This window comes from Rana temporaria, chromosome 4 (genome assembly GCF_905171775.1).
Source record: "Rana temporaria chromosome 4, aRanTem1.1, whole genome shotgun sequence".
NCBI classification, from domain to species: Eukaryota; Metazoa; Chordata; class Amphibia; order Anura; family Ranidae; genus Rana; species Rana temporaria.
Window position 1 is genome coordinate 14,911,169 of NC_053492.1, and position 20,756 is coordinate 14,931,924.

General features: G+C 47.6%; 1 protein-coding gene across 2 annotated transcripts in view; it reads right to left on the reverse strand.

Annotated features, from left to right (window-relative positions):
• The window catches only part of DNAJC5G (DnaJ heat shock protein family (Hsp40) member C5 gamma), a 50,592-nt gene that overhangs the window by 16,038 nt on the left and 13,798 nt on the right, over positions 1–20,756 (reverse strand). Inside the window, exons 1-3 of one of the 2 annotated variants that reach the window (XM_040348000.1) lie at positions 19,148–19,246; positions 3,791–3,909; positions 3,390–3,603 (exon numbers count right to left, since the gene is read on the reverse strand). In XM_040348000.1, the coding sequence (XP_040203934.1) occupies positions 3,390–3,603; positions 3,791–3,903 (327 nt within the window). In that variant the 5' untranslated portion in view covers positions 3,904–3,909; positions 19,148–19,246. Of the gene's footprint in view, positions 1–3,389; positions 3,604–3,790; positions 3,910–19,147; positions 19,247–20,756 lie in introns of those variants that run through there. The other variant, XM_040347999.1, reaches the window with a different exon arrangement.

The following is a 20,756-nucleotide window of genomic DNA, read 5'->3' on the forward strand; positions in this document are numbered from 1 at the left end:
GAAGGACTCCCTTACTTCCTGTCTCCGTGTGTCCCAACTGGGGAGGACTTCCCTTACTTCCTGTCTCTGTGTGTCCCAACTGGGAAGGACTCCCTTACTTCCTGTCTCTGTGTGTCCCAACTGGGGAGGACTTCCCTTACTTCCTGTCTCCGTGTGTCCCAACTGGGGAGAACTTCCCTTACTTCCTGTCTCCGTGTGTCCCAACTGGGGAGGACTTCCCTTACTTCCTGTCTCCGTGTGTCCCAACTGGGAGGACTTCCCTTACTTCCTGTCTCCGTGTGTCCCAACTGGGGAGGACTCTCTTACTTCCTGTCTCCGTGTGTCCCAACTGGGGAGGACTCTCTTACTTCCTGTCTCCGTGTGTTCCAACTGGGGAGGACTTCCCTTACTTCCTGTCTCCGTGTGTCCCAACTGGGGAGGACTTCCCTTACTTCCTGTCTCCGTGTGTCCCAACTGGGGAGGACTCTCTTACTTCCTGTCTCCGTGTGTCCCAACTGGGGAGGACTTCCCTTACTTCCTGTCTCTGTGTGTCCCAACTGGGGAGGACTCTCTTACTTCCTGTCTCCGTGTCCCAACTGGGGAGGACTCTCTTACTTCCTGTCTCCGTGTGTCCCAACTGGGGAGGACTCTCTTACTTCCTGTCTCCGTGTGTCCCAACTGGGGAGGACTCTCTTACTTCCTGTCTCCGTGTCCCAACTGGGGAGGACTCTCTTACTTCCTGTCTCCGTGTGTCCCAACTGGGGAGGACTCTCTTACTTCCTGTCTCCGTGTGTCCCAACTGGGGAGGACTCTCTTACTTCCTGTCTCCGTGTGTCCCAACTGGGGAGAACTTCCCTTACTTCCTGTCTCCGTGTGTCCCAACTGGGGAGGACTGCCCTTACTTCCTGTCTCCGTGTGTCCCAACTGGGGAGGACTCTCTTACTTCCTGTCTCCGTGTGTCCCAACTGGGGAGGACTCTCTTACTTCCTGTCTCCGTGTGTCCCAACTGGGGAGGACTCTCTTACTTCCTGTCTCCGTGTGTCCCAACTGGGGAGGACTCTCTTACTTCCTGTCTCTGTGTGTCCCAACTGGGGAGGACTTCCCTTACTTCCTGTCTCTGTGTGTCCCAACTGGGGAGGATTTCCCATACTTCCTGTCTCCGTGTCCCAACTAAGGAGTTTTTTAATTTGTCTGTGTCAATTGAGGAGATCTTCCTTTTTCGCTGTCTCTGAATGTCCCAACTAAGGAGTTCTTCCTTTACTTTCTGTCTGTTTGTCCCAACTTATGAGAACCTCCCTTAATTCCTGTTTCTGTGCTTCTCAACTGAAGACTTCTTCCTTTACTTTCTGTCTCCCAACTAAGGAGTTCTTCCCTTTCTCTGTGTCTCCATCTCAGAAGGCATTTCCTACTTCCTGTCTATGTGTGTCCCGACTAAGGAGTTCTTCCTTTGCTTCCTGTCTCTGTGTGTACCAACTGGGGAGGACTTTCCTTACTTCCTTCTCTGCGTGTCACATTTTAGCTGCCCCTGATCGCCATCCAACAACACGAGCAAGAAGTTGTCAAACCCCTGATCCCTAATATTATCAGGAACAAGTCCCTAATGCCATAATGGCTAACCAACACAATCTCCAACATCACCATAAAACCCTGATCTCCAACATCACCAAGAACAAGTCCCCAATCCCCCGATCTCCAACATCACCAGGAACAAGTCCCCAATCCCCCGATCTCCAACATCACCAGAAACAAGTCCCCAATCCCCCGATCTCCAACATCACCAGGAACAAGTCCCCAATCCCTGATCTCCAACATCACCAGGGACAAGCCCCCAATCCCCCGATCTCCAACATCACCAGGAACAAGTCCCCAATCCCCCAATCTCCAACATCACCAGGAACAAGTACCGAATCCCCTGATCTCCAACATCACCAGGAACAAGTCCCTAATCCCCTGATCTCCAACATCACCAGGAACAAGTCCCCATGATCTCCAACATCACCAGGAACAAGTCCCCCTGATCTCCAACATCACCAGGAACAAGTCCCCCTGATCTCCAACATCACCAGGAACAAGTCCCCCTGATCTCCAACATCACCAGGAACAAGTCCCCCTGATCTCCAACATCATCAGGAACAAGTACCTAATCCCCTGATCTCCAACATCACCAGGAACAAGTCCCTAATCCCCTGATCCCCAACATCACCAGGAACAAGTCCCCCTGATCTCCAACATCACCGGTAACAAGTCCCCAATCCCCTGATCTCCAACATCACCAGGAACAAGTCCCTAATCCCCTGATCTCCAACATGACCAGGAACAAGTTCCCAATCCCCTGATCTCCAACATGACCAGGAACAAGTCCCTAATCCCCTGCTCTCCAACATAACTAGGAACAAGTCCCCAATCCCCTGATCTCCAACATCACCAGGAACAAGTACCGAATCCCCTGATCTCCAACATCACCAGGAACAAGTCCCCAATCCCCTGATCTCCAACATCACCAGGAACAAGTCCCCATGATCTCCAACATCACCAGGAACAAGTACCGAATCCCCTGATCTCCAACATCACCAGAAACAAGTCCCTAATCCCCTGATCTCCAACATCATCAGGAACAAGTCCCTAATCCTCTGATCGCCAACATCACCAGGAACAAGTCCCTAATCCCTTGATCTCCAACATGACCAGGAACAAGTTCCCAATGCCCTGATCGCTAGCACGACCAGGAACAAGTCCCTAATCCCTTGATCTCCAACAGGACCAGGAACAAGTCCCCAATCCCCTGATCTCCAACATCACCAGGAACAAGCCCCCAATCCCCTGATCTCCAACATCACCAGGAACAAGTCCCCAATCCCCCGATCTCCAACATCACCAGGAACAAGTCCCTGATCTCCAACATCACCAGGAACAAGTCCCTGATGCCCAACATCACTAGGAACTAGCCTTAACCCCCTGATCTCCAACATCACCAAGTCTCCAATCTCTAACATCACCAGGGACAAGTCCCCAATCCCCCTGATCTCTAACATCACCAGGAACAAGTCCCCAATCCCCCGATCTCCAACATCATCAGGAACAAGTCCCCAATCCCCTGATCTCCAACATCACCAGAAACAAGTCTCCCATGCCATGATATCTTAACCACGTGACCAAAAATAAGTCCCCAATCCCCTGATCTCTAACCAACATGACCAGGAACACATCCCCTGATCTCTAACATTGTCAGAAACAAGACACCAATCTTCTGATCATTAACCAACCTGACAGGAACCAAGCCTGCAACCCCCTGATCCTTAACCAGCATGACCAATACCCCAATTTCTAACCAACATGACCTAGTTAGGTCCCCAATCCCTGAACAGGAACCCCTGATCTCAAACACACAACCCAAAGATTTCAGGCCTCACCTTGAACCAGCACTTGGACATGAGGAAGTAGTACTTGACGCTCTCCTCCCCAAACTGCTCCGCCACATAGAGGCCCATGGAGCCATACTCATCGTAGATTTTCCTCTTGTTGTCGTCGCTCAGAATTGTGTTGGCGTTGTTGATTTCTTTGAATTTCTCAGAAGCTTCTGGGTTATCAGGGTTTTTGTCTGGGTGGAAACGCAGGGCTAGCTTCCTGAGAAGAAAGAAAACGACAGACTTTATCGCAGGCAGCGAGCAATGTGTGACCAAGATCACCCAATCTGATCTCATCTTTCCTTATTTTGACCACTGTGATGAAAGGTGAGATGGGATTGGCTGGCGTGTAAATAGCTGTATCAAGCAATCTCCAAGGGAAACAGGTAAAAGGATCTCAGTATTACCGATAGGCTTTCTTTATATCATCCTGTGTTGCGCCTTTCTCCAACCCTAAAACTTGGTACAACGAGGATCCGGTCCGGGACATCCTCCTCTGAGGTTTGTTGGGATCTGCCATGGTGACCTGGAAGGAGCAAAGGTTAGAATGTCATATGGGCAGGTCCAAACATGACTTACCTCAAGAAAAAAACACTTAGGGTAATGGACTACAGCAGGGCTCTCCAAATGGTCTAAACAAAGGGCCAGTTCAGACTTTAGGGGGCCAGACTGTGGCCAAAGGTCCCAATGCCAGTGGGAAAAAACAATGCCACATCTTTGGTGTCATTGGGAGAAATTACGCACCATCATTCGTGTCATTGGGCGCCACTGTTGGAGTTGGGAGAAATTGTGTCGGATCATTGACGTCATTAGCAGGAACTGTGACCCATCGTCGGTGTCAGTGGGAGGAATAGGGACCCATCGTCGGTGTCAGTGGGAGCAATAGGGACCCATCGTCGGTGTCAGTGGGAGCAATAGGGACCCATCGTCGGTGTCAGTGGGAGCAATAGGGACCCATCGTCGGTGTCAGTGGGAGCAATAGGGACCCATCGTCGGTGTCAGTGGGAGCAATAGGGACCCATCGTCGGTGTCAGTGGGAGCAATAGGGACCCATCGTCGGTGTCAGTGGGAGCAATAGGGACCCATCGTCGGTGTCAGTGGGAGCAATAGGGACCCATCGTCGGTGTCAGTGGGAGCAATAGGGACCCATCGTCGGTGTCAGTGGGAGCAATAGGGACCCATCGTCGGTGTCAGTGGGAGCAATAGCGACCCATCGTCGGTGTCAGTGGGAGCAATAGCGACCCATCGTCGGTGTCAGTGGGAGCAATAGCGACCCATCGTCGGTGTCAGTGGGAGCAATAGCGACCCATCGTCGGTGTCAGTGGGAGCAATAGCGACCCATCGTCGGTGTCAGTGGGAGCAATAGCGACCCATCGTCGGTGTCAGTGGGAGCAATAGCGACCCATCGTCGGTGTCAGTGGGAGCAATAGCGACCCATCGTCGGTGTCAGTGGGAGCAATAGCGACCCATCGTCGGTGTCAGTGGGAGCAATAGCGACCCATCGTCGGTGTCAGTGGGAGCAATAGCGACCCATCGTCGGTGTCAGTGGGAGCAATAGCGACCCATCGTCGGTGTCAGTGGGAGCAATAGCGACCCATCGTCGGTGTCAGTGGGAGCAATAGCGACCCATCGTCGGTGTCAGTGGGAGCAATAGCGACCCATCGTCGGTGTCAGTGGGAGCAATAGCGACCCATCGTCGGTGTCAGTGGGAGCAATAGCGACCCATCGTCGGTGTCAGTGGGAGCAATAGCGACCCATCGTCGGTGTCAGTGGGAGCAATAGCGACCCATCGTCGGTGTCAGTGGGAGCAATAGCGACCCATCGTCGGTGTCAGTGGGAGCAATAGCGACCCATCGTCGGTGTCAGTGGGAGCAATAGCGACCCATCGTCGGTGTCAGTGGGAGCAATAGCGACCCATCGTCGGTGTCAGTGGGAGCAATAGCGACCCATCGTCGGTGTCAGTGGGAGCAATAGCGACCCATCGTCGGTGTCAGTGGGAGCAATAGGGACCCATCGTCGGTGTCAGTGGGAGCAATAGCGACCCATCGTCGGTGTCAGTGGGAGCAATAGCGACCCATCGTCGGTGTCAGTGGGAGCAATAGCGACCCATCGTCGGTGTCAGTGGGAGCAATAGCGACCCATCGTCGGTGTCAGTGGGAGCAATAGCGACCCATCGTCGGTGTCAGTGGGAGCAATAGCGACCCATCGTCGGTGTCAGTGGGAGCAATAGCGACCCATCGTCGGTGTCAGTGGGAGCAATAGCGACCCATCGTCGGTGTCAGTGGGAGCAATAGCGACCCATCGTCGGTGTCAGTGGGAGCAATAGCGACCCATCGTCGGTGTCAGTGGGAGCAATAGCGACCCATCGTCGGTGTCAGTGGGAGCAATAGCGACCCATCGTCGGTGTCAGTGGGAGCGACCCATCGTCGGTGTCAGTGGGAGCAATAGCGACCCATCGTCGGTGTCAGTGGGAGCAATAGCGACCCATCGTCGGTGTCAGTGGGAGCAATAGCGACCCGTCGTCGGTGTCAGTGGGAGCAATAGCGACCCATCGTCGGTGTCAGTGGGAGCAATAGCGACCCATCGTCGGTGTCAGTGGGAGCAATAGCGACCCATCGTCGGTGTCAGTGGGAGCAATAGCGACCCATCGTCGGTGTCAGTGGGAGCAATAGCGACCCATCGTCGGTGTCAGTGGGAGCAATAGCGACCCGTCGTCGGTGTCAGTGGGAGCAATAGCGACCCGTCATTGGTGTCAGTGGGAGGAATAGTGACCCATCATCGGTGTCAGTGGCAGGAATAGCGACCCGTCATCGGTGTCAGTGGGAGGAATAGCGACCCGTCATCGGTGTCAGTGGGAGCAATAGCGACCCATCGTCGGTGTCAGTGGGAGCAATAGCGACCCATCATTAGTGTCCTTGGACCTCATTGTTGGTGTCATTAAGAGAAATTGTTCCCAATTGTGTGACAAAAAGAATTGCAATGACCGCCATTTTATTCTCTAGGGTGTAATTTTCTAGCAAAAAAAAAAAATTGTTTTAAACTTGTAAACACCGAGTCTGAAAAACAGGAAAGTTCCTTAAATGGTTAAATAAACACAAAATCTACAATTTGTCTAATTATTAATAACTTCAGTTCCCCTTATTCATTGTGACGCAGCAAGCTCGGAAATTTGTAGCTGGAGACTGTTATCCTTGCAAAGCCGCTTCACACACTTCCAGGTCAGGGACGGTTTCAGCTGTTTGCATATCATTTCCCTGCGGTGACACCGTGCATCATTCCCACTGATCACCAATGTAAGGGACATTCTTCCCACTGATCACCAATGTAAGGAGCATTCTTCCCACTGATCACCAATGTAAGGAACATTCTTCTCACTGATCACCAATGTAAGGAGCATTCTTCCCACTGATCACCAATGTAAGGAACATTCTTCCCACTGATCACCAATGTAAGGAACATTCTTCCCACTGATCACCAATGTAAGGAACATTCTTCCCACTGATCACCAATGTAAGGAACATTCTTCCCACTGATCACCAATGTAAGGAACATTCTTCCCACTGATCACCAATGTAAGGGACATTCTTCTCACTGATCACCAATGTAAGGAACATTCTTCTCACTGATCACCAATGTAAGGACATTCTTCCCACTGATCACCAATGTAAGGGACATTCTTCCCACTGATCACCAATGTAAGGAACATTCTTCTCACTGATCACCAATGTAAGGAACATTCTTCCCACTGATCACCAATGTAAGGAACATTCTTCCCACTGATCACCAATGTAAGGAGCATTCTTCCCACTGATCACCAATGTAAGGGACATTCTTCTCACTGATCACCAATGTAAGGGACATTCTTCTCACTGATCACCAATGTAAGGGACATTCTTCCCACTGATCACCAATGTAAGGAACATTCTTCCCACTGATCACCAATGTAAGGGACATTCTTCTCACTGATCACCAATGTAAGGAACATTCTTCCCACTGATCACCAATGTAAGGGACATTCTTCTCACTGATCACCAATGTAAGGGACATTCTTCCCACTGATCACCAATGTAAGGGACATTCTTCCCACTGATCACCAATGTAAGGAGCATTCTTCCCACTGATCACCAATGTAAGGAACATTCTTCCCACTGATCACCAATGTAAGGGACATTCTTCCCACTGATCTCCAATGTAAGGAGCATTCTTCCCACTGATCACCAATGTAAGGGACATTCTTCCCACTGATCACCAATGTAAGGAACATTCTTCCCACTGACCACCAATGTAAGGAACATTCTTCCCCCTGATCACCAATGTAAGGGACATTCTTCCCACTGATCACCAATGTAAGGAACATTCTTCCCACTGATCACCAATGTAAGGGACATTCTTCCCACTGATCACCAATGTAAGGGACATTCTTCCCACTGACCACCAATGTAAGGAACATTCTTCCCCCTGATCACCAATGTAAGGGACATTCTTCCCACTGATCACCAATGTAAGGAACATTCTTCCCACTGATCACCAATGTAAGGGACATTCTTCTCACTGATCACCAATGTAAGGAGCATTCTTCTCACTGATCACCAATGTAAGGAACATTCTTCCCACTGATCACCAATGTAAGGGACATTCTTCTCACTGATCACCAATGTAAGGAACATTCTTCCCCCTGATCACCAATGTAAGGGACATTCTTCCCACTGATCACCAATGTAAGGGACATTCTTCTCACTGATCACCAATGTAAGGGACATTCTTCTCACTGATCACCAATGTAAGGGACATTCTTCTCACTGATCACCAATGTAAGGAACATTCTTCCCACTGATCACCAATGTAAGGGACATTCTTCCCACTGATCACCAATGTAAGGGACATTCTTCTCACTGATCACCAATGTAAGGAACATTCTTCCACTGATCACCAATGTAAGGAGCATTCTTCTCACTGATCACCAATGTAAGGGACATTCTTCCCACTGATCACCAATGTAAGGAGCATTCTTCCCACTGATCACCAATGTAAGGAACATTCTTCTCACTGATCACCAATGTAAGGGACATTCTTCTCACTGATCACCAATGTAAGGGACATTCTTCTCACTGATCACCAATGTAAGGAACATTCTTCCCACTGATCACCAATGTAAGGGACATTCTTCCCACTGATCACCAATGTAAGGGACATTCTTCTCACTGATCACCAATGTAAGGAACATTCTTCCCACTGATCACCAATGTAAGGGACATTCTTCTCACTGATCACCAATGTAAGGGACATTCTTCCCACTGATCACCAATGTAAGGGACATTCTTCCCACTGATCACCAATGTAAGGACATTCTTCCCACTGATCACCAATGTAAGGGACATTCTTCTCACTGATCACCAATGTAAGGAACATTCTTCTCACTGATCACCAATGTAAGGGACATTCTTCTCACTGATCACCAATGTAAGGAGCATTCTTCCCACTGATCACCAATGTAAGGACATTCTTCTCACTGATCACCAATGTAAGGGACATTCTTCTCACTGATCCCAATGTAAGGAACATTCTTCCACTGATCACCAATGTAAGGAACATTCTTCTCACTGATCACCAATGTAAGGAGCATTCTTCTCACTGATCACCAATGTAAGGGACATTCTTCCCACTGATCACCAATGTAAGGGACATTCTTCTCACTGATCACCAATGTAAGGAACATTCTTCCCACTGATCACCAATGTAAGGAGCATTCTTCTCACTGATCACCAATGTAAGGGACATTCTTCCCACTGATCACCAATGTAAGGAGCATTCTTCCCACTGATCACCAATGTAAGGAACATTCTTCTCACTGATCACCAATGTAAGGGACATTCTTCTCACTGATCACCAATGTAAGGGACATTCTTCTCACTGATCACCAATGTAAGGAACATTCTTCCCACTGATCACCAATGTAAGGGACATTCTTCCCACTGATCACCAATGTAAGGGACATTCTTCTCACTGATCACCAATGTAAGGAACATTCTTCCCACTGATCACCAATGTAAGGAGCATTCTTCTCACTGATCACCAATGTAAGGGACATTCTTCCCACTGATCACCAATGTAAGGAACATTCTTCCCACTGATCACCAATGTAAGGAACATTCTTCCCACTGATCACCAATGTAAGGGACATTCTTCCCACTGATCACCAATGTAAGGAACATTCTTCTCACTGATCACCAATGTAAGGAACATTCTTCTCACTGATCACCAATGTAAGGAGCATTCTTCCCACTGATCACCAATGTAAGGAACATTCTTCTCACTGATCACCAATGTAAGGAACATTCTTCTCACTGATCCCCAATGTAAGGAACATTCTTCCCACTGATCACCAATGTAAGGAACATTCTTCTCACTGATCACCAATGTAAGGAGCATTCTTCCCACTGATCACCAATGTAAGGAACATTCTTCTCACTGATCACCAATGTAAGGAGCATTCTTCCCACTGATCACCAATGTAAGGAACATTCTTCCCACTGATCACCAATGTAAGGGACATTCTTCTCACTGATCACCAATGTAAGGAACATTCTTCCCACTGATCACCAATGTAAGGAGCATTCTTCCCACTGATCACCAATGTAAGGGACATTCTTCTCACTGATCACCAATGTAAGGGACATTCTTCCCACTGATCACCAATGTAAGGGACATTCTTCCCACTGATCACCAATGTAAGGGACATTCTTCCCACTGATCACCAATGTAAGGAGCATTCTTCCCACTGATCACCAATGTAAGGAACATTCTTCCCACTGATCACCAATGTAAGGAACATTCTTCCCACTGATCACCAATGTAAGGAACATTCTTCCCACTGATCACCAATGTAAGGAACATTCTTCCCACTGATCACCAATGTAAGGAACATTCTTCCCACTGATCACCAATGTAAGGAACATTCTTCCCACTGATCACCAATGTAAGGGACATTCTTCTCACTGATCACCAATGTAAGGAACATTCTTCTCACTGATCACCAATGTAAGGAACATTCTTCTCACTGATCACCAATGTAAGGAGCATTCTTCCCACTGATCACCAATGTAAGGAACATTCTTCTCACTGATCACCAATGTAAGGAACATTCTTCTCACTGATCCCCAATGTAAGGAACATTCTTCCCACTGATCACCAATGTAAGGAACATTCTTCTCACTGATCACCAATGTAAGGAGCATTCTTCCCACTGATCACCAATGTAAGGAACATTCTTCTCACTGATCACCAATGTAAGGAGCATTCTTCCCACTGATCACCAATGTAAGGAACATTCTTCCCACTGATCACCAATGTAAGGAACATTCTTCCCACTGATCACCAATGTAAGGAGCATTCTTCCCACTGATCACCAATGTAAGGGACATTCTTCTCACTGATCACCAATGTAAGGGACATTCTTCCCACTGATCACCAATGTAAGGGACATTCTTCCCACTGATCACCAATGTAAGGGACATTCTTCCCACTGATCACCAATGTAAGGAGCATTCTTCCCACTGATCACCAATGTAAGGAACATTCTTCCCACTGATCACCAATGTAAGGAACATTCTTCCCACTGATCACCAATGTAAGGAACATTCTTCCCACTGATCACCAATGTAAGGAACATTCTTCCCACTGATCACCAATGTAAGGAACATTCTTCCCACTGATCACCAATGTAAGGAGCATTCTTCCCACTGATCACCAATGTAAGGAACATTCTTCTCACTGATCACCAATGTAAGGAACATTCTTCTCACTGATCACCAATGTAAGGAACATTCTTCCCACTGATCACCAATGTAAGGAACATTCTTCCCACTGATCACCAATGTAAGGAACATTCTTCCCACTGATCACCAATGTAAGGAACATTCTTCTCACTGATCACCAATGTAAGGGACATTCTTCCCACTGATCACCAATGTAAGGGACATTCTTCCCACTGATCACCAATGTAAGGAACATTCTTCCCACTGATCACCAATGTAAGGAACATTCTTCCCACTGATCACCAATGTAAGGAACATTCTTCCCACTGATCACCAATGTAAGGAACATTCTTCTCACTGATCACCAATGTAAGGAACATTCTTCCCACTGATCACCAATGTAAGGGACATTCTTCTCACTGATCACCAATGTAAGGGACATTCTTCTCACTGATCACCAATGTAAGGAACATTCTTCCCACTGATCACCAATGTAAGGAACATTCTTCCCACTGATCACCAATGTAAGAAACATTCTTCCCACTGATCACCAATGTAAGGAACATTCTTCCCACTGACCACCAATGTAAGGGACATTCTTCCCACTGATCACCAATGTAAGGAGCATTCTTCCCACTGATCACCAATGTAAGGAACATTCTTCCCACTGATCACCAATGTAAGGAACATTCTTCCCACTGATCACCAATGTAAGGAACATTCTTCCCACTGATCACCAATGTAAGGGACATTCTTCTCACTGATCACCAATGTAAGGGACATTCTTCTCACTGATCACCAATGTAAGGGACATTCTTCTCACTGATCACCAATGTAAGGAGCATTCTTCCCACTGATCACCAATGTAAGGGACATTCTTCCCACTGATCACCAATGTAAGGGACATTCTTCCCACTGATCACCAATGTAAGAGACATTCTTCCCACTGATCACCAATGTAAGGGATATTCTTCCCACTGATCACCAATGTAAGGAACATTCTTCCCACCGATCACCAATGTAAGGAACATTCTTCTCACTGATCACCAATGTAAGGAACATTCTTCTCACTGATCACCAATGTAAGGAACATTCTTCCCACTGATCACCAATGTAAGGAACATTCTTCTCACTGATCACCAATGTAAGGAGCATTCTTCCCACTGATCACCAATGTAAGGAGCATTCTTCCCACTGATCACCAATGTAAGGAACATTCTTTCCACTGATCACCAATGTAAGGAACATTCTTCCCACTGATCACCAATGTAAGGGACATTCTTCCCACTGATCACCAATGTAAGGGACATTCTTCCCACTGATCACCAATGTAAGAGACATTCTTCCCACTGATCACCAATGTAAGGGATATTCTTCCCACTGATCACCAATGTAAGGAACATTCTTCCCACTGATCACCAATGTAAGGAACATTCTTCTCACTGATCACCAATGTAAGGAACATTCTTCCCACTGATCACCAATGTAAGGAACATTCTTCCCACTGATCACCAATGTAAGGGACATTCTTCCCACTGATCACCAATGTAAGGAACATTCTTCCCACTGATCACCAATGTAAGGAACATTCTTCTCACTGATCACCAATGTAAGGAACATTCTTCTCACTGATCACCAATGTAAGGAACATTCTTCTCACTGATCACCAATGTAAGGGACATTCTTCCCACTGATCACCAATGTAAGGAGCATTCTTCCCACTGATCACCAATGTAAGGGACATTCTTCTCACTGACCACCAATGTAAGGGACATTCTTCCCACTGATCACCAATGTAAGGAGCATTCTTCCCACTGATCACCAATGTAAGGGACATTCTTCTCACTGATCACCAATGTAAGGGACATTCTTCCCACTGATCACCAATGTAAGGAACATTCTTCCCACTGATCACCAATGTAAGGAACATTCTTCCCACTGATCACCAATGTAAGGGACATTCTTCTCACTGATCACCAATGTAAGGAACATTCTTCCCACTGATCACCAATGTAAGGAACATTCTTCCCACTGATCACCAATGTAAGGAACATTCTTCCCACTGATCACCAATGTAAGGAACATTCTTCCCACTGATCACCAATGTAAGGAACATTCTTCCCACATGACCACCAATGTTAGGGACATTCTTCCCACTGATCCCCAATGTAAGGGACATTCTTCTCACTGATCACCAATGTAAGAGACATTCTTCCCACTGATCACCAATGTAAGGGACATTCTTCCCACTGATCACCAATGTAAGGGACATTCTTCTCACTGATCACCAATGTAAGGGACATTCTTCTCACTGATCACCAATGTAAGGAACATTCTTCCCACTGATCACCAATGTAAGGAACATTCTTCCCACTGATCACCAATGTAAGGAACATTCTTCCCACTGATCACCAATGTAAGGAACATTCTTCCCACTGATCACCAATGTAAGGAACATTCTTCCCACATGACCACCAATGTAAGGGACATTCTTCCCACTGATCCCCAATGTAAGGGACATTCTTCTCACTGATCACCAATGTAAGAGACATTCTTCCCACTGATCACCAATGTAAGGGACATTCTTCCCACTGATCACCAATGTAAGAGACATTCTTCCCAATTTTGTTTATTAAAAGTCTTGCAAACAAAAAGCATAAAATCACTATAAGATATACATAAATATACACATATTTACATAAAGGAAAATAAATATAGCAAATCTGCTCTCAAACAAAAGACTTTACAGCAAAGCAAAAATCATGTAATCACCAGGAAAGTAAATCTTAATACAAACTCACACCACTACACCAGACAAACCTGCAAGGTCAAGAAACAAACCCGCACCCAATATGCATGCAGCCCTTCTAAGAAACGTCCAACACCATGCATCTACCTATTTCTACCTCAATTACCCGCCGGCGCGTTACCATATCGGTTTCAAAAAGTACCGCAACTCCGCTGCAGGGCTCAGCCGCAAGAGACCAAAAGGAGGGCCCGCATCTCCACTCCCTTTTTGCCAGATGGACATCGGCCAAAGTATGGAGACAGGTCTCTTGCAAAAATAAAATCTCGGCATCAAACTCGCTGAGCAAAAATAGGGCCATATCACGAGCTCTTGCAGATTTAATGCTGGCGACATTAATGGTCGCCACCTTTATCGGAGGGGGAACTACCATCAGGATGATTGGGGTAGTCGTTTCTTGACCTTCACCACACTCTCATCACCAGAAACCGCTCTCTTCAAACTACGTGACTCCCCCTCATCCATAGATGAAAAAGAGGAAGACAAAGACATCTTGTCACCCGACAACACAGAAAAGGTGTTACCAAGGGGAACCCCACTTGGATCAGACTCTGAGGAAGAGACGACCGGTTTTCTTGTCTTTCTCTTCTTTTTTTTCTTCCTCCTGATCTTCTCCCACCCCTCCTCATCCGAATCCCCATCAACAGAATATGAGACATGGGGTATGAACACCCTTCCATCAGCCCCACCCCCATCCAGCACCCCCACATTCCCCTGACCACGCTTGCGCTGCCGAGGGACAGGGACTGGAGGCTGAGTGGGAAGATCCGCTAAACCTGCCCCCCCAGCAGCCTCCGCCAGTCTGGAGGATCTACGAATAGATGGATTAGGGACAGGAGGGACAGATTTAGGGACCACATCTCTAGGGGGAACAGAAACAGATGTCACAGACACAGAAGGAACAGACTCAGGGACCACATCACTAGGGGGAACAGAAACAGATGTCACAGACACAGAAGGGACAGACTCAGGGACCACATCACTAGGGGGAACAGAAACAGATGTCACAGACACAGGAGGGACAACAACAGTTTCAGTGGCCTCATCCTCCTTATCCAGCCTCTGCAGCTCAGCCTCCAACCCTGGCAGGTTATGTAATGCCTCCGGGCATTGACTGTAGGGGTGACCAAGTTTTTGGCACAAATTGCACCGAATATCAGAACAGTCTTTAGCCAAATGGCCAAGCTCCTGGCACAAAGAACATTTCTTACGGGTGCAGGTGGAGGCAAAATGGCCCTTGTCACCACATTTATTGCACACCTTAGGCTGACCCTGGTAAAAAATGGTCAGCCTGTCCCTCCCCAGAAAGGCTGAACAGGGCAGATGTTGAACAACATTTCCCTGCACCCCCAATTTTAGTGACACTGTCCAGGCCCCTGTCCATATCCCATGCTGATCAAGGACCTTCCGCAGTGGAGCGAGGACCTCACCATATCGGCGTAACCATACTACCAAATCAGCCTCTGGGATGGATTCATTACGCACAAGGATCGTCACTGATTTTATTAGAGGCTGCCTGGAAACCACCTTTGGCATCCAACCATTCCACTGCGGAAGGTCCCTGCGCCCCCTAAAACGTTCCCAAAACAAATCCAGACCCTCAGGCTTTACAAAGGATAAATCAAATTCCCAACTCCCAACGGGACAAATCAAAGCAAAAATGTCTGCGACTTTAAATCCCATTTCCAGGATCAACTCTGCCACCCTCCCCCTTACTGGTGGGGTCCCCTCCCCCTCCCACTTCAACTGGACCACATTTCTTCTCTTATACCCACCAACCATCCCCCCACTAAACCCCCCCAAATTGTGACCACCAACATTTGCACCATTCCCCCCACCCTCCTTGGTGCGACTCCCCAAAACTGACGCGTAGGTCCCAGCAGATAAACCATTGGTTTGTTTTGAACCATCTGACACATTTGTAGCAGATATCGATTGCACAGATTTGGTCTGAACAATCGGTGAGTCTTTCCTCTGCTGAGCACGGGGAGAAATGTAATTTTTATTTTTCGCAGCAGTATTAACCCCTTCACCACCCACCACATCCATTGTTTTATCATTACTGTCATTCTTAGTACTTGCTGGAATATTCACAGTTCCTGCAGTCTTCCCAGCAGTGTCAGTTCCCACTGCTGTGCTTGTAGAAGCTTCAGCTGGTCGGTTCTCTTCTGTCAGGACAGGGTTGTCATCAGAGGATAGTGCAGGCTGGTCTGACACTGCAGCAGGTGAAACCTCCATTGCTTCTTCCATTGCACATGGTGCAATATGCTGATCCCCTCCCCCACCACAGGGAGGCTCAGGTGAGGCAATCTCATTGCTGGTAACAGGCATACCTTGTACAGAGGAACTACAGGTCCCAGCAGAAACTCCAGGCAGCGCTTTGCACAAGGCCTTCCCTTTCTGCTCCTTAGTCAGGACACCGTCCACCACAGCAGGTTGGGCAGACATATTGGAAGGCAGTGAGGTGTGCTGAGATTTCTCCACCTGTACTGGCTTGGCTTCAGGGACTTCTGTAAAAGCAGGCTTGTTTGCTCTCAGGGGTGACTCCATCTCCTGGATACATTTCAGGGTGCCATGCTCACTCTCAACCCCCTGACTGGTTGCCGTTGGCGATTCCAAGCCCTGACATGGAGGGAGAGGTGCAGAGGCAGATGGACCCGCGTCATCCATTTTCTGAGGCTGGTCCCTGGAACTTGCTGTCTGGCTGGCAAATCTCCTCTCATTATCAAACTTTTCTCCACTTTTATCTTTCAGCTTTTCCAATAATAAAGATTGTTCCTTTACCTTTTCCTCCAATTCCTGCAACTCAGGCTTCATGGCCAAACGATTTTTACTCCAGGCCTGGAAGTACTTGATTTTGAAGGATTTGTGTTCAGCCTTCAAAACTTTAAGTTTTTCTTCAGCTCTTCCAATCGCCCTAAAACGATCAATGCTCTTCTGACTGAAGACATTTGCATCCACAGCAGGGCCTGGATCTACAGACAGATCCTCCACCTCCTCCTCACTAGGCCCCGTATCATCAGGGGGATCCGTCCCGGGGCCTCCCCCAGGATCAGGCATTATTCCTGGGCCAAGCTAGCAGGCAAGGCCCAGGCTTGAAAAAGGTTGGATCTCTCAGAGAGCTCCTTGGGTGTGTCCTCCTCCTTCTTCCCACTGATCACCAATGTAAGGGATATTCTTCCCACTGATCACCAATGTAAGGGACATTCTTCTCACTGATCACCAATGTAAGGGACATTCTTCCCACTGATCACCAATGTAAGGGGCATTCTTCCCACTGATCACCAATGTAAGGAACATTCTTCCCACTGACCACCAATGTAAGGGACATTCTTCCCACTGATCCCCAATGTAAGGGACATTCTTCTCACTGATCACCAATGTAAGGGACATTCTTCCCACTGATCACCAATGTAAGGGACATTCTTCTCACTGATCACCAATGTAAGGGACATTCTTCCCACTGATCACCAATGTAAGGGACATTCTTCCCACTGATCACCAATGTAAGGAGCATTCTTCCCACTGATCACCAATGTAAGGAACATTCTTCTCACTGATCACCAATGTAAGGAACATTCTTCCCACTGATCACCAATGTAAGGGACATTCTTCTCACTGATCACCAATGTAAGGAACATTCTTCCCACTGATAACAAATGTGAGGGACATTCTTCTCACTGATCACCAATGTAAGGAGCATTCTTCTCACTGATCATCAATGTAAGGAACATTCTTCCCACTGATAACAAATGTGAGGGACATTCTTCTCACTGATCACCAATGTAAGAGACATTCTTCCCACTGATCACCAATGTAAGGAACATTCTTCTCACTGATCACCAATGTAAGGAACATTCTTCTCACTGATCACCAATGTAAGGAACATTCTTCCCACTGATCACCAATGTAAGGGACATTCTTCTCACTGATCACCAATGTAAGGGACATTCTTCCCACTGATCACCAATGTAAGGAACATTCTTCACACTGATCACCAATGTAAGGAGCATTCTTCTCACTGATCACCAATGTAAGGGGCATTCTTCCCACTGATCACCAATGTAAGGAACATTCTTCCCACTGACCACCAATGTAAGGGACATTCTTCCCACTGATCCCCAATGTAAGGGACATTCTTCTCACTGATCACCAATGTAAGGGACATTCTTCCCACTGATCACCAATGTAAGGGACATTCTTCTCACTGATCACCAATGTAAGGGACATTCTTCCCACTGATCACCAATGTAAGGGACATTCTTCCCACTGATCACCAATGTAAGGGACATTCTTCCCACTGATCACCAATGTAAGGGACATTCTTCCCACTGATCACCAATGTAAGGAGCATTCTTCCCACTGATCACCAATGTAAGGAGCATTCTTCTCACTGATCACCAATGTAAGGAGCATTCTTCCCACTGATCACCAATGTAAAGAGCATTCTTCCCACTGATCACCAATGTAAGGGACATTCTTCCCACTGATCACCAATGTAAGGAGCATTCTTCCCACTGATCACCAATGTAAGGAACATTCTTCTCACTGATCACCAATGTAAGGAACATTCTTCCCACTGATCACCAATGTAAGGGACATTCTTCTCACTGATCACCAATGTAAGGAACATTCTTCCCACTGATAACAAATGTGAGGGACATTCTTCTCACTGATCACCAATGTAAGGAGCATTCTTCTCACTGATCATCAATGTAAGGAACATTCTTCCCACTGATAACAAATGTGAGGGACATTCTTCTCACTGATCACCAATGTAAGAGACATTCTTCCCACTGATCACCAATGTAAGGAACATTCTTCTCACTGATCACCAATGTAAGGAACATTCTTCTCACTGATCACCAATGTAAGGGACATTCTTCCCACTGATCACCAATGTAAGGGACATTCTTCCCACTGATCACCAATATAAGGAACATTCTTCCCACTGACCACCAATGTAAGGGACATTCTTCCCACTGATCACCAATGTAAGGGACATTCTTCCCACTGATCACCAATGTAAGGGACATTCTTCCCACTGATCACCAATGTAAGGAGCATTCTTCCCACTGATCACCAATGTAAGGGACATTCTTCCCACTGATCACCAATGTAAGGAACATTCTTCCCACTGACCACCAATGTAAGGGACATTCTTCCCACTTTAGGACTCCGCTAAACTACAAGAGCGCGCTTACCAGTGAATACCTCGGGACGAGCGTGAAGTGAGGAACACCCTTCTCCCCCGGGATGTGTGCTCAGTAATCGATGGCTGTGTGCTGGTAAACATAACAAAGTCCATTCTTACGTATGGAGTAGACGTACCATTCAGCGCCATATACTATATTGGGGGGGGGGGGGTGGATTTCCTTGTTGGGATCGGTCTGTGAAAGGAAGTGGAATGTGGGGGCAAAGGGCTCCTAGAGAATTTACAACAATGTCCTTTATCTCTGAGCCGTAGATAAGGAGATATCATTACAGAGGAAGAGGACTTCACCCAGCTCGGAGATCGGCACCGGCACTGGCTGGTAGTAGAGGTGGAGGCCTTCAACATCACCAACCTTGCACATATAATGCCAGTTTACCATCTCCACCCTGGTGATTTGGCAACAAGGCCCACCTTTAGTCATGTAACCCAAAGAACGAATACCTATGCAGACTTCCTGGCACCAAGGATGGCATAACGGAACCAGAACTGGTTGGTTCTACAACCTTCAAACCTCTCATCCAGTTCTTGGACAATCAACGTCTACACAACCCATGGGTGGTTGGATGAAGGTGTTGGTGCTCACCGTGTGGGTATAAATGTTGGGGTATCTTCCTCCAGATACTCACTAGGCCTTACAAAGTGGCTTGGAGAAGTTACGGAACATCACAGAACAAGTCCAGCCGAGTGTGGCCACCTACCACTAGATACACCATGACCTGGAGACCTGAGAACCTTCATAGATACTACCAGCTCCAGGCAACTAACGCCCTTCCCACCAAAATCCTCAATGTGCCCCCCCCAGAGTCCTTACTCAACAACCCCGCCACTCCTTTTGCATGAGAGTTCACAGTCCCACTATCCTTCACATTACAGTTCTTAATCCTCCCCCTCCACATTCATGTCAGAGTCCTCAACTCTCCCCCCCCCCTTTCACATCAGAGTCCTCAGTCTCTCCATTCATATCAGAGTCCTAAATATCCCTCTTTCACAATAAAGTCCTCAGTCTCCCCCCGCCACATCAGAGTCCTCAGACCCCCTCCTCCACCCTAATTTCAGAGTCCTCAGTCCCTGCCCTCTTCACATCAGAATCCTCAATCCCCTCCTCCCCCTTCATTTCAGAGTCCTCCCCTTCACAAAAGAGTACTCAGTCCCATCTACTCCCCTTCACATTAGAGTCCTCAGTCCTAATTCCCCATTACTTTACCAGGGTTCGACAAAATCCGGGGCGCCCGGTCGCAATTGCAACTAGAATTAGCGACCTGGCGCCCGGGGAAGGAAGTTTAGGCCTGCAGAAGGCCGCAAAGCCGCGGCCTCAATTACCTGTGTCTCCGTGCCTCATCCTGTGTTTCCGTGCGCCCCCACCTCGCATGGCGGTCCGCTCCGGCCTGTAATTGAGAATGCGGCTTTGCGGCCTTCTGCAGGCCTAAGCTTCCTTCTGTGATCTGGCGCCATCTTGTGGTGGCCGTTGGCATGACAAGTAAACCAGCAATTCTAATGGAGCTTCCCCAGTGTTTTTACTGCCATCTCCTTCCCTCTAATTAGAACCCCCAAACATTATATATATGTTTTATTCTAACACCCTATAGAATAAAATGGCG